This window comes from Bubalus bubalis, chromosome 13, assembly GCF_019923935.1.
Source record: "Bubalus bubalis isolate 160015118507 breed Murrah chromosome 13, NDDB_SH_1, whole genome shotgun sequence".
NCBI classification, from domain to species: Eukaryota; Metazoa; Chordata; class Mammalia; order Artiodactyla; family Bovidae; genus Bubalus; species Bubalus bubalis.
Window position 1 is genome coordinate 74151243 of NC_059169.1, and position 14702 is coordinate 74165944.

At 41.1% G+C, this 14702-nt stretch overlaps 1 protein-coding gene across 2 annotated transcripts in view; it reads right to left on the reverse strand.

Moving 5' to 3' along the window:
• The window catches only part of GTF2F2 (general transcription factor IIF subunit 2), a 135972-nt gene that overhangs the window by 108036 nt on the left and 13234 nt on the right, over positions 1 to 14702 (reverse strand). For both annotated transcript variants that reach the window (XM_006053388.3, XM_044926827.2), the window contains exons 2-4: positions 13328 to 13401; positions 6890 to 6908; positions 5586 to 5730 (exon numbers count right to left, since the gene is read on the reverse strand). In XM_006053388.3, coding sequence (XP_006053450.1) covers positions 5586 to 5730; positions 6890 to 6908; positions 13328 to 13401 — 238 coding nt within the window. The remainder of the gene's footprint in view (positions 1 to 5585; positions 5731 to 6889; positions 6909 to 13327; positions 13402 to 14702) is intronic.

A 14702-nucleotide genomic window follows, 5' to 3' on the forward strand; every position in this document is an offset into this window, starting at 1 on the left:
TCTCCTGCAGCTCCTGTATTGGCAGGTGGATTCTTTACCACTGAGCCACCAAGGAAGTAAGTCTTCAAAAATGTCTCTAGATGATGCGAAGCAGCCTCCCAGGTGGAAATCACTGCACTACATAATATATAAACACAGCTTTGTATCTGGAAAGTGGCAGGTTAAAAACATACTCATAATTTGCAGACAATGATCAGACAGATTATTTTTGTTTCTGCAGGGCAAACCCAATAGGCAATTTACAAAGGAACTGAGGTTTATAATAAGTGAAGCAATGTATCATTTAGATAAAATCACAGTGATTTATAGACTTTATAAAGGCTTAGAAATAAAACACAGCAGGACAATGAGGGATGCAAACATATTTGAAAAAAGGGAAATATCTTTTTACAAAAGTAATTTGTTTTTAATCACTGCTGCTGCTGTTTAGTCCCTAAGTCGTGTCTGACTCTTTGCAACCCCATGGACTGTAGCCTGCCAGGCTCCTCTGTCCATGGGATTTCCCAGGCAAGAACACTGGAGTGGGTTGTCATTCCCTTCTCCAGGGGATCACCCCGACCCAGAGATTAAACCCACACCTCCTGCTTGGCAGGTGGATTCCTTACCACCAAGTCACCTGGGAAGCCCCTCTTAATCACCAACAGCACCTTAAAAAAGCTGGGTGAGTTTATATTATTCTACTTCAGCATGTGTTTGAAATGTTCCCAAATATAAAAGTTCATTTTTCCCCCATTCAATTTCTTTCTTTTTTTCAATGCTGTCCGTTACTCACAAAATTAATTTTGCACCTACACTCTGAAAACCACCAGTATGATGATTAAGGGCACAGGTCTACCAGCTGCATGTTGGTCAAATTATATCCTAAGTAAGCCCCGTTTCTCTCCTCAATTAAATGACAGTGGTTTCCACCTCATAGGTTTGTTGTGTGAAATAGATGCTAAGGAGTACTCAACACAGTGGACAAAATAAGTGTACAATACATTGTCCATTTGCTAACTATCACTGCCAAGTAGCTTCAGTTGTGTCCGACTCTGTGTGACCCCAGAGAAGGCAGCCCACCAGGGTCCCCCGTCCCTGGGATTCTCCAGGCAAGAACACTGGAGTGGCTTGCCATTTCCTTCTCCAATGCATGAAAATGAAAAGTGAAAGTGAAGTCGCTTAGGTTGTCTACTTGAAAGTTATACAGTCATGTCCGACTCCTAGCGACCCCATGGACTGCAGTCTACTAGGCTCCTCCGTCCATGGGATTTTCCAGGCAAGAGTACTGGAGTGGGGTGCCATTGCCTTCTCCTAACTATCACTGCTTAATGACGAAAAAGATGTAAACATTAACAAAAAGTTCCTTCAATTTTCCTAAACCATATAGTTATGAGCAGCACTACTCACAATAGCCAAGACATGGAGACAACCTGAATGTCCACCAACGGATGGATGAAGACGATGCAGCATTTACACATGCACAGTGGAATACCACTCAGCCACAAAAAGAATGGAATAATGCCAGTTGCAGCAACGCAGATGGACATAAAGATTATCAGACTAAGTGAAGCAGGTCAAAGACAGATGTCACCTGACATCATTTATACGTGAAATCTAAAAATATGGTACTTATTTACAAAACAGAGACTCACAGACACAGAAACCATTATACATAGAAGTGATAAACAAGGTCTGACTGTATAGCACATGTAGCTATGATAAACCATAAACCAAAAGAATTTTTAAAAGAATATATGTGTATATAACTGAATCATTTGCTGTACGGCAGAAATTAACACACAACATTGTAAATTAACACAACACTGTAAATCAACTATACTTAAAAAAACAACTCAGAGTTCTATTGCAATGAATGGCAACTAGCAATATGCAGATGGTGATCATTTACACAACAGCAAAAATCATGTAAAAGCAGTGATAAGAAAAAAATTCAACAGAAGAAAACAGCTGTAGTTTGAATGCTATAAAGCACACACAGATACACATAAAGCTTAATTCAAACCTCTGAAAATTATATAACTGATTCTCAGCACACAGGAAATGCACCAAGCAATATGATAACGTGTCTAGTGGTCAACCAAGTGTCACATCACACAGCACTGAACTAATCTAATTGGCAAAGAAAAAGTAAAAGAATCATTCGTGCCAAAATATAATGAGCAAGAAATAACGTAGGGAACAAAGGAATTTAACATTCAATTTTGAATCTCAAGGTTCTTAAGAAAAAGACTTAACTTTGAAATAAGAAAATCTACCCTTTGTCACTAACAAGCCATCTTACTTAAAACCAGTCTAAAGAGTACCTTTAGAATACCAGTAATACTTAGGAGAAAACCAACTATTTCAATACGTATTTGCTTTAGCGAGCCCAAGTGCTGTATTCAGTCCTATATGAGACACTCTGGCAATAAGCATGAGACATGGTCCCCTGCCCATAAGGTTTAATTCAGGGATAAAATGAGTAATACAAACCTTACTGCCATAAAAGTCTAGATGAAGGAAGAATCATCAAAGACTGGAGTCATAAAGGGAAAGCTAGTTATGACTATAAAAAGCAAACAAATCCCTGGCAGAGGAAAATAAGGGGAAAAGGAGAGGCAGCAGTGTCAGGAGGCTCTGGGGAGGGAGAAGGGATTCTAGAAGCTTGGAGGGTAGAGAGGACAGCTGAAGTGTTCCGAGGACAGTGGGTTAAGTGGTATCAAGAAATGTGTACATGGTTCATCCCTGGTGTTTCAGTGGCTAAGACTCCGCACTCTCAATGGAGGGGGATCGAGTTCAGTCCCTCGTCAGGGAACCAGATTCCACAGGCCACGGCTAAAACACACTGCATGAACCGCAGTTAAGATCCGGCAGAACCAAATGAATAAAAACGAATATTATTTAAAAAAAAAAAAAAAACAAGAAGGAAATGTGTATTTCTACTATAGAAATAACCTAACAAGCAACTGACTGAACGTGAGAGTCAGAGGAGGCTCAGAACAGAACGATGTATCACTGACAGAGATACAGACATATGGAGAATAAAGGAATGAAGAAGTCAAGCTGATTTTGTATCTTCTGCATTTCAGGTGATGAGAAACCCAAGTGGATTGTCTGTTAAGACAACAAAGGATGGGACGGAACATCAGATGAGAGACTAGACCTTTGTCACTGTTACCACGCTGATCCAAATCTCTGTCATCCGTTCCCTGGATTACTGCAATAGCCTTCAGCTTCCACCTTTGTCCTCAAGGAAATTAAGCCATGGAAAGATGCAAAGAGGGACTTCCCTGGTGGTCCAGTGGTGAAGACACTGTGCTCCCAATAGAGAGGGTCCAGGTTAGACTCCTGGTCAGGGAACTAGACCCCGCATGCTGTAACTAAGACCCAATGCAGCCAAATAAAATCAAAAATATATATAGAAAAAAAAGAAAGGTGCAAAGAGAGTTAGGGAACAATGACATGAGACAGAACAACTGACATTAGGCACCAAAGACTTGCTTTGGAGTGTGCACCATCTAACGGCAACTTAGACCTCACTTGCATTATCACAGTTCTACAAAGAACATACTGTACAAACTCCAGAAGAAGAACAGTCTTGATCCTTTTCCATATTCCTGGCAAGATAATCCTCATAAAGCCATATTCACTTTGGAGTATACTGTAACCCCAAATGTGAATACAACATGTTCAGAAAGAGCACAACACTAACGAAAGGATTTACAAGATTAAATACGAAAGATTAATTTTGACGATAACAAACCTCAGCTTTCTAAATCACCGTCTTTTGTGTAAGTACCAGCAATGAGTCATACTTCAGAAAAACTACCAACCTGATAAAAGGTAAAAAATCCGAAACAGGGTGCCTTTTTCTACCAAGGAATTACAAGTTTCCCCACCTCAGGCTCTTTTTTCAGACTGTTTCCTTTTTATCATTTTGGTGCCATGCCTCTTCCACTCCAGGAGCAACCATAGAAGTAGAGGAAACCTCACAGGTTCGACAGGTCTTATTAAATCCAACCAGTTGCTAGACTAATTGTGCCTATGCTGTGCCCTGCACAATGTAGACACAATAAACATTTGTTGAATGGTTGAATCTTCTCCAGGAGAAAATGCATATGTTTAACGTTCTCTACTTCCCGTAATATTACACTAAAAATTATGGCAACAGAATAATGAAATAAAACAAACCCTGGTGGCTGATGGTACACAATCTGCCTGCAGCGCAGGAGACCAAGGTTTGATCCCTGGGAGAAAGGAATGGCAACCCACTCCAGTGTTCTTGTCTGGAGAATTCCATGGACAGAGGAGCCTGGTGGGCTACAGTCCATGAGCTCGCAAAGATTTGGACACAATTGAGTAAATAACAATTTCACCTTCCTTAACTTTAAACCACATGACAGAAAATTTACAATTTACCACTTTTTAAACTCTACATCCAAGGGGAAAAAAAAACCCAATGATTTTCTGACATCAGTTTATGCAGATACTGGCAATCTAAGACACCACAAAAATTTGCTGGAGTACAGCTGACCCCTGAAGAACATGGGTTTGAACTTCAAGGGTCTACTTAAATGCGGATTTTTCTCAATGGTAAAAACCACTATTCAATCTATACTTGCTGACTTCGAGCACACACAATTGCAAACATGGAGGAACCCTGGACACGAAGAGCCCACTGTAAATTATACCTGTGTTTTCAACTGTGAGTCTTCGTGTCCTTAACCTTCCCATTTTTCAAGGATCAACTGTATATTCTGTTAAAACAATAATGTTCTTAACATATAATTTCTTATACCTTTCTTTGTAATGTTTAATGAAAATACAACAAACCATGGAATTTTTTTTTTATACAACCAAATAAACTTTCTGAATTAGGTATGAGAAATTAGTTCTGTTAAAATGAGGTAGCCTGTTGCTTTACTAGTAGTATTGCAAATTCAGTGAAGCTTAAAAACCAAGAAACAATGAAAATGAACATATACTCTTACATATGCCACCAAAAAAGTCCCCTCTATATTTAATTCACAAACTGAAACACCTGCTCCCCTTTTACTGAACTATTAAAACATTTAAGAGCAAACAAACAAAATTAAAAATCATGCAGAGGTTCTTAGAAGTAGATATCAATTAAAAGAAGTCAATCCCTATGCATTAAGAAATACAGAAAGCACACAAGAGCCAAAGTATTTCCTATATTTTGACTAAATATTCCCTAGTATTAAGCAGTATTTTTTAAAACACAATTTACAGTTGCTGAATATCAATTTACCAAAACAGGCAAGGATGACCTTATCTTGGCAAAACTCATAATACTGTTTCCTCAACATCCTAGAAGACAGCTTGATGCACCACACTCTTCCATCTGCTTTGTTCTATTTCTTCATGCCCCAAATGGAAATTAAACCCTTCCAGTAACAGTCAAAAATTCATCAATCACAGGAAAGGACTTCCAGCACTGAGCAGAGAAGTAGCATAATGTGAATTAGAGGTAGAAAGAACCATAGGTGGAACAGCCCTGGTAATGACCTTCGAGAGTGTGTTGAGAGAGATAATCTACACGACACATCCAGGAATTGCATTTAAATGATTCTGTGCCCACTCACCTGAGGAGCTCTCAGTGAACACGGTTAATGTCTGTCCTCCGACACTTTGTAAGACAAATGGATGTTCTCTAGGAGCACTGACTGAAGCCGGTTTTCCACCAATATCATGAATATTTGCAAGATCCTCATTCAAAGTAAATGAAACCTAGTAGACACATTAACGAGAGCTTATTACAATATACTTTTGTATTCAAAGTATCTGTACAGAAACTGTGACTATAGATCAAATATTTTAATGTGAATCTTTTCCAATCATTTTATGAAGCACTTTTAAAAATTTTATCAAATAAGCTTTACTAATTAGTCATAAATCTATTTGTCTGAACAATGGGGTTAATCTACCATTATAAAGACAGCTTTCAAATGTCTATGGCTGAAAAAACTCAATTTGTAAAATAGAAGTAACTTGTTTCCCTAAGGTATTTGCGGTCAAGGAACCACGTCTTGTTATATTTATACCTGTAAATAAATTATATAAATATTAGGTGGATGGATGGATAGACAAACAGAACTATCCATCCATCCATTTGTTCATCCACCCATCTCTGAGCAAAATGTCCGGCACACAGAAGAAAACCAGTATTTGCTGAATGAGTGAACAGTAAGTATTAAGAAAGCAACTGCCTGAAGCAGGGGGAAGAGATCTTAAACACTCCCATAAGCAGAGGATGGCTTTCTTTTTCAGATCCAATGACTACCATATGAGTACATGGTGCTGTTTTACTTTCAAATATTTCAACAAATACAACTAAATATTTATAAGGATAACTCAATATTGAGGTTTAGAATGAAAAGACCCAGTAGGTCTTTTTTGAAAGACCCAATCTTTCAAAATGCTTTTTACCATATCTCCCCAAATTTTTCATCAAAGGGATTTATAAAGTGCTGATCTCTCAATCACATAGAAAGATTATGAAGTATTATTTAAGTATCTCTCTAGTACGTGACAGGTACCACAAATTATGTTCTAGACTCAATGGGTCAAAATCTAAGGCCTTCAAAAATCTGTGTCAAATACATTTGCCACTCTGAAATAATGTTAAAGTATTACTGAAGCAATACTAGTTTTCATAGTACTAAGAGAGGGGATATTTAAGTCAAAGTAGAAAAATGCTAAGTATGAGCAACTAGAAAGGAGCCTATTCACTCACACAAGAGCGGCATTTATACTACTATGTTTTCCTGACCAGCCACCAGTTTCATGCGGAGTTTTCCAGAGCAGACACTACCCTCTTTTTACTAACCCTAATGCATAGTAAAATAATCTCGTGTTTTAAATAAAATTTCCATAGAAATAATCTTACCTCGGTCCTTCCTTGATTTCTGAAAGAGAGAAAAGAAAACATTTCAATTATTTAATTTCATGTTTTTTCCAAATGTAAGCTAAGAACTATTAATAAAAGAAACACAACTTCGTATGTACATTAAAATATTACATTTACAGAGATTAATATTAGGACTTCCCTGGTGGCTCAGACGGTAAAGCGTCTGTCTACAATGCGGGAGACCTGGCTTCGATCCCTGGGTCGGGAAGATCCCCTGGAGAAGGAAAGGCAATCCACTCCAGTACTATTGCCTGGAAAATCCCATGGACAGAGGAGCCTGGTAGGCTACAGTCCATGGGGTCACAAAGAGTCGGACATGACTGAGCGACTTCACTTTCACTTGGTTCTCCTAACTATTCTATTTATAATCCTATAGGAGAAAAAAATTCACATTAATCCCACGCGAATATTTCATTTTATTTTTGACCGCACTGCACTGCAAGCAGGTTCTTAGTTCCCTGACCAGGGGTCAGACCTGAGTTCCCTGCAGTGGAAGCATGGAGTCTTAACCACTGAACTGCCAGGGAAGTCCCTGAAGTCACAGAAGAATGCTGTATTACATGGACCTATCTGGTGGAAAAGTTCTTTATATTGTTCTTCCAACTTTTCTGCTGCTTGAGACTGTTTCAAATGAAAAATATTAAGCAATATTAAAATGTCCCCAGTTTACTTAATTAATCCCTTACTAAGAAATTTGAGGATGCTACTCATTTTTCTCCATAACAAACCATGCTGAAACGATTATCAATCTTTGCATCAAACGAGTATCAATCTTTGCATCACTAACAAGTATAACAAGCACACTTGTTATTTCCACAGGATAGGTTTTAGAAATTGATGGAATTGCTAGGTCAAAGGCACAAGGATTTTATTATTAACATCCTAGCTTTCTCACTGTCTGAGTCCCCCTCTGCGAGATGAGTCTCTCAATGTCTTTCTGTAAGGGCAGCACCAAGAACTGCACATAATGCTTGCGCGGCGAGCTGACCGGGAGAGAAACAGTGGACTGTCATCTTGCTTTGTTTTGAGCAGCAGTGTATATCTGTGCTTGTGTGTATGAGACATGTACATATACGTACGTGTGTGTACATATATATATGTGCATTAATATACATGTGTGTTGCCAGACTGCCCTTCAGAAGGTTTGTACCGATTTAAACTCCTATCCACAGTGTAACTCTGTTCTAAACACAGTCAATTTTTATAACAGAAAATTATCTCACTGATTTTTATTTGCATATTTTCCATTATTAGTGGGCCCCCACGACCTTGAATGTTAAATGTGTTTAGAAATAAAACTAGAAATTACACATCTCTGAGAGAAGCTGTATTAGCACAGACTGTATGACTGTCAGTAAAACATGACATTTATCAAAGATTTTAAAAACTGAAGTTTTCTGAGGCAGGATGGTTATGTAGAAAGGCTGGTTTTAAAATTAAAGCAAAACTGTAAACGAATTAAAATGCAGTACCCATCAGATGTTCAAAGGTATTAAAAAAAAAAGCAAGTACAATGATTTAGGGATGTGGTAGGGAATGCCTGATGAAAACGGCCCAAATGTTGGCAACTGTTACACTAGGCTGTTACTCTCAGCTTGTTCATAACTAGACTCTCCTCTTTCTCAGGTGTCAACAGACCACACTGAGGAAGAGCTGCATTCGCAGCTGCGCGTCTCCCCCTCCCCTCTCTGCCACTCTCGATTCCTCTACTCCATAAGCCCTCTTTCAGTTCTTGGCCAATCGCACAGGAAGCTGCTGCTGCTGTTTAACTCTGGGAGATCGGAGCAGGAGAGAAGACATCAGACATGACGCGGTCTATGCCTGTACTGGGTAGTTATGACGGTACGTGAACACTTACTAAGTATTTTACACACACTGAATCCATGAGGTATTAATACCATCTCCTTTTAACAGATGAGGAAATAAGAAAGGGTAATAAGCAACTTCCTCAGAGTCAAACGGCTGGTAAATGACAAGGTCTGGATAAAGCCCAGAGCTGACGGAGTCCTGAGTCCATACTCTCCTTATCAGTATGAGTATGGCACACTGCTTTTTTAAAACCTTAGCTGTTTTTTATTTTTTTACCCAAATACATGTTTTTTGAACCACACAGATAACCCATAAAGGGTTACTCTGCCTCTAAACATCAATACTTAATTATACATATTCTAGTTTTAAATGGAGAAGGCAATGGCACCCCACTCCAGTACTCTTGCCTGGAAAATCCCATGGATGGAGGAGCCTGGTAGGCTGCAGTCCATGGGGTCGCTAAGAGTCGGACACGACTGAGCGACTTCACTTTCACTTTTCACTTTCATGCATTGGAGAAGGAAATGGCAACCCACTCCAGTGTTCTTGCTTGGAGAATCCCAGGGACGGGGGAGCCTGGTGGGCTGCCGTCCATGGGGTCGCACAGAGTCAGACACAACTGAAGCGACTTAGCAGCAGCAGCAGCAGCAGTTTTTAAAAACAAGAGAGTTTCACCTGGTTTGCCCTAGATCTTCTCTTGAATGGCCACAGTCCCTTCAAATGCTCCTCACATGAAATTGATTTTCGTTTTCTCACTGTCCTAGTCTCACTCCACTGAATGAACTTATTTGTCCATGTCTCTAAGCACAGCACTGAAAATGGAACACAATGTCTGCCCTGTAAGCTAACTGACAGAGAAGAGTGGGGTTATCAGCCCACTTCACGAAAAACAACAATTGTCCAATAAATGAAGCCTTTTGTTTACAGCCACAAAACTTTAATGACTCCTATTTAGCTGAAATTAAGTCTTGATAACCTAGTCACATGCACTGCTAAACCATTCCTCACTTATCCTACACTTATTTAATAGTGACTCTAGTAATCAGTAAGAAGAATGAAAAATAAGTAAATTAGAAACATAAATGAGATAGTCAGGAGACATACTCCAGAACAAGCTCTTTTCAAGCATTTCTATAGCAATTTTGGGGAACCAATCACTATATATCTGTTCTCATCATTAACAGCATCTAGCTCTTCTACGGAGAAGGCAATGGCACCACACTCCAGTACTCTTGCCTGGAAAATCCCATGGATGGAGGAGCCTGGTGGGCTGCAGTCCATGGGGTCCCTAAGAGTCAGACACAACTGAGCGACTTCCCTCTCACTTTTCACTTTCATGCATTGGAGAAGGAAATGGCAACCCACTCCAGTGTTCTTGCCTGGAGAATCCCAGGGACGGGGGAGCCTGGTGGGCTGCCGTCTATGGGGTTGCACAGAGTCGGACACGACTGAGGCAACTTAGCAGCAGCAGCAGAAAATCTGCTAGGCTTTTAATCTACATATAAAATACACATCCTAAAGGAGATCAGTCCTGGGTGTTCATTGGAAGGACTGATGCTGAAGCTGAAACTCCAATACTTTGGCCACCTCATGCGAAGAGTTGACTCATTGGAAAAGACCCTGATGCTGGGAGGGATTGGGGGCAAGAGGAGAAGGGGACGACAGAAGATGAGATGGCTGGATGGCATCACCGATTCAATGGACATGAGTTTGAGTAAACTCCGGGAGTTGATGATGGACAGGGAGGCCTGGCATGCTGTGATTCATGGGGTCGCAAAGAGTTGGACACGACTGCGTGATTGAACTGAACTGAAAATACACATACATCTGTTATTATTAAGGGCAAGTGTGTATTAATTGCTCAGTTGTGTCCAACTCTTTGTGACCCCATGGACTATAGCCTGCCAGGGTCCTCTGTCCATGGGATTTTCCAGGCAAGAATACTGCAGTGGGTTGCCATTTCTTTTGCAGGAGATCTTCCCAATCCAGGGATCTAACTCGGGTCTCCAGCATTGTAGGCAGACGCTTTACCGTATGAGCCACCAGGGCAGTCAAGAATACTGGAGTAGGTTGCTATTTTTTCCTCCAGGGGATCTTCCCGACCCAGGGATCAAACCCAGGTCTCACTGCATTGCAGGCAGATTCTCTACCACCTGAGCCAGCACGGAAGTTACATACAGTTTATTGCCAAAACCAGGATACTCTGGGAGTAAAAGAAGGGACACTATTAATAACTGCACAGAAAACTTCGTAAACTGTAAAACATGTAAACCGGCCATAACATGGGGACATGGCTACCCTAGGCATACTGGATGTGACTATATAAAATACCTGCTTTAAACTAAGGACACGTTTGAAATTTTCTTCCAAAGAGTGATCAAGAAAAATCGCAGCACACCCATACTGACTAGTTAGCATGCTATCTTTAGTAGATGCTTTAGGCATCAAAGCAGTACTTAGGGCTTGCATAGGCTTCCCATGTGGCTCAGCTGGTAAAGAAACCACTTGCAATGCGAGAGACCTGGGTTCGATTCCTGGGCGGGGAAGATCCCCTGGAGAAGGGAAAGGCTACCCATTCCAGTATTCTGGCCTGGAGAAGTACATGGGGTCACAAAGAGTCGGACACGACTGAGTGACTTACACTTTCACCTTCAGGGCTTGCATAGGTCTCCCTACACCTCAGCTCCTTTGACTCTATTTCCCATACTAACTCCCTCTTCCTCATACCAAGAGAAAGATTTTATATTCCTAAACTAGGTATTTTCTGTACACAGAGATTTTCAGGAATGCAATATTCATGGCAGGGAAAGGAAGGGAATCTAAGCTCAGAAGATTAAGTGTCTGTCCACAGTCTCACGGACAGTAAGTGACAGGGCCAGAACTGGAAGCTGCTTGAGTTTTCTTACCACTCAAAGGACTGAATTCACGCTGGTTCTGCTATTAAATGTTAGTAGATTCTTAAGATACTACCAGTCTCTACCTAATTTCAGAACTCTGGATATAAAAGCAGGCCTGCTTCCAATATGGCTTGTGAAAACAAAAGGAAGAACTAAAAGATCTGTCTGAAACAAAGGTAAGTAAGATAAAGAACAAAAAGTACTTAGGGGCATAAACACAAGAAAGTGTCAAAGTTTCTTACTTTAAAGACATGACGCCATCCAAGAACATAGCGTTGCTCCTCCAAAGAACACCTCCAGAGGGGGTTCAAATAACATTCAGAGACTGAGAAGATGAGAAGGAGCCACCAACAGAGCGATGTCTCAGAAGTGAGATGAAAACAGCACGGTGTGAGGGTAGAAGTGATCAACCCTGTCAAGTTATGCTGAAGGCCCACCGAGAAGGGCTGCTAGTTGACCCTTGCATTTTAGAATACGGATGCGGTGCTTGTGCTCAGTCGTGTCCAACTCTGGCACCCCATGGACTGTAGCCTGCCAGGCTCCTCTGTCCATGGGATTCTCTAAGCATGAATACTGGAGTGCGTGGCCATTTCCTCCTCCAGGGGATCTTCCCAACCCAGGGATTAAACTCTTGCCTCTTACATCTCCTCCACTGCAGGCAGATTCTTTACCACTGAGCCACCAGGGAAGCCCATGAATATGGTAGACTGTTTCTGTATTTTTTTTAAAAAAGGCAACCAATTCTTTACCGCAAATCCCACCTGGAGGCGGCGTCTACTGCAAGTCACATGTGGCAAACATGACGCAAGCACAGGTTTGCTAAGTGTTTGTGCCGCGGGGCTTCCCTGTCTTTCGCTGTAGGAACTCTTTCACCATCATGGGAATGAACACGATGGAGAGGAAACACAGGTGGCCCCGGCCCCGGCTGACAGTAAGCCAACCCCAGACACACAGGCAAGATCATTCTAGCCAGGAAGACCAGCCAGGTCAGCCACAACAAGAACTGTCTAGAACTGCCCCCACAGAATTAAAAATAAATAAAATGGTTTTGTTCTAAGCCACTAAACTTTGGGGTAGTCTGTTAACAAGCAAAAACTCAGTGATAAAGAGGAGGATACTGGTGGCAGAAAAGAGCTGTTTCAGTGGAGGAGTGGGAGTGGATATCGGATTAGAGCTGGACTATGAATGAATGGACAGAAAGAAGGGAACACAAGGCCTGTGGCTGACACCAGCTGAGCTACAGGGGCTTCCCTTTCAAAAAGGCCAGTTCCTCAACCAGGAAACACCAAACACTCTTGTGCTGTTTGCAAGGTATTCCCTACCCTCTTCCAAAGCCTCTATAAATAGGTATGGTGGCACAATGGCAAAATCCTTCAATGGCCAACTCAAGCATACCTCCTCAAAGATGCAGAGGACGGATGAGGGAACTACATACTCTGCTACTTTACTGCCAATAGATTTTAGCAGCAAATTGTACTTGATATTTATACTTGTCATTAGAGGAGTGTGTGTGTGTGTGTGCGCGCGCGCATGTGCACACACAAATCCTTACAGGGCACCTAACCAGCTCTTAACAAGCCTTGGTAAGCTCATCATTTCTTATTTTCCAGATAAATTCTCTGTTTGAAAAAGAACTCATTACATTTAAAAGTACTTGTAAAATAAATTCAAACAAGTTTCATAAAATGTCAAAAATTCATAAATAACTTACTTGGCAATCCTCAGCTTCCCAACTTCACCTCTTCCAGGGGCTTTAGCCCATTGCTGCGACAAATATTTAGGAACCTAAAACAAAACAAAACACTATTAAACTAGGTTTTGGATGCAACAAGCTAACAAATCCTTTTAAGCATAAAGTGATATACCGTTTCGAACTGGACATGGAACAACAGACTGGTTCCAAATAGGAAAAGGAGTACGTCAAAGCTGTATATTGCCACCCTGTTTGTTTAACTTCTATGCAGAGTACATCATGAGAAACACTGGACTGGAAGAAACATAAGCTGGAATCAAGATTGCCAGGAGAAATATCAATAACCTCAGATATGCAGATGACACCACCCTTATGGCAGAAAGTGAAGAGGAACTCAAAAGCCTCTTGATGAAGGTGAAAGTGGAGAGTGACAAAGTTGGCTTAAAGCTCAACATTCAGAAAACGAAGGTCGTGGCATCCGGTCCCATCATTTCATGGGAAATAGATGGGGAAACAGTGGAAACAGTGTCGGACTTTATTTTTCTGGGCTCCAAAATCACTGCAGATGGTGACTGCAGCCATGAAATTAAAAGACGCTTACTCCTTGGAAGGAAAGTTATGACCAACCTAGATAGCATATTCAAAAGCAGAGACATTACTTTGCCAACAAAGGTTTGTCTAGTCAAGGCTATGTATGGTTTTTCCTGTGGTCATGTATGGATGTGAGAGTTGGACTGTGAAGAAGGCTGAGTGCCGAAGAATTGATGCTTTTGAACTGTGGTGTTGGAGAAGAGTCTTGAGAGTCCCTTGGACTGCAAGGAGATCCAACCAGTCCATTCTCAAGGAGATTAGCCCTGGGATTTCTTTGGAAGGAATGATGCTAAAGCTGAAACTCCAGTACTTTGGCCACCTCATGCGAAGAGTTGACTCATTGGAAAAGACTCTGATGTTGGGAGGGATTGGGGGCAAGAGGAGAAGGGGACGACAGAGGATGAGATGGCTGGATGGCATCACTGACTCGATGGACGTGAGTCTGCGTGAACTCCGGGAGTTGCTGATGGACAGGGAGGCCTGGCGTGCTGCGATTCATGGGGTCGCAAAGAGTTGAACATGACTGAGCGACTGATCTGATCTGATCTGATTTTACTTTCTGTCTGTCCTAACTGACCACTAAACAGCAAGCTCTGATTATGTTTTGCACTAAAGAGATATTAAGATACCTAAGAAATGATTTTAGCTCTCCAAGTGTTTAACACCAACTGAGTTGGTGACACAAAACTAAAACTGGTCATATAGCTTAACAATAATGAAGTGCTAATTTATGTTCCCAAGTAAGTCTAATAAAAGTTCAGAGATGAGAAAGGCGGCCAGGAAAGGCTTCTTGGAGAATAAC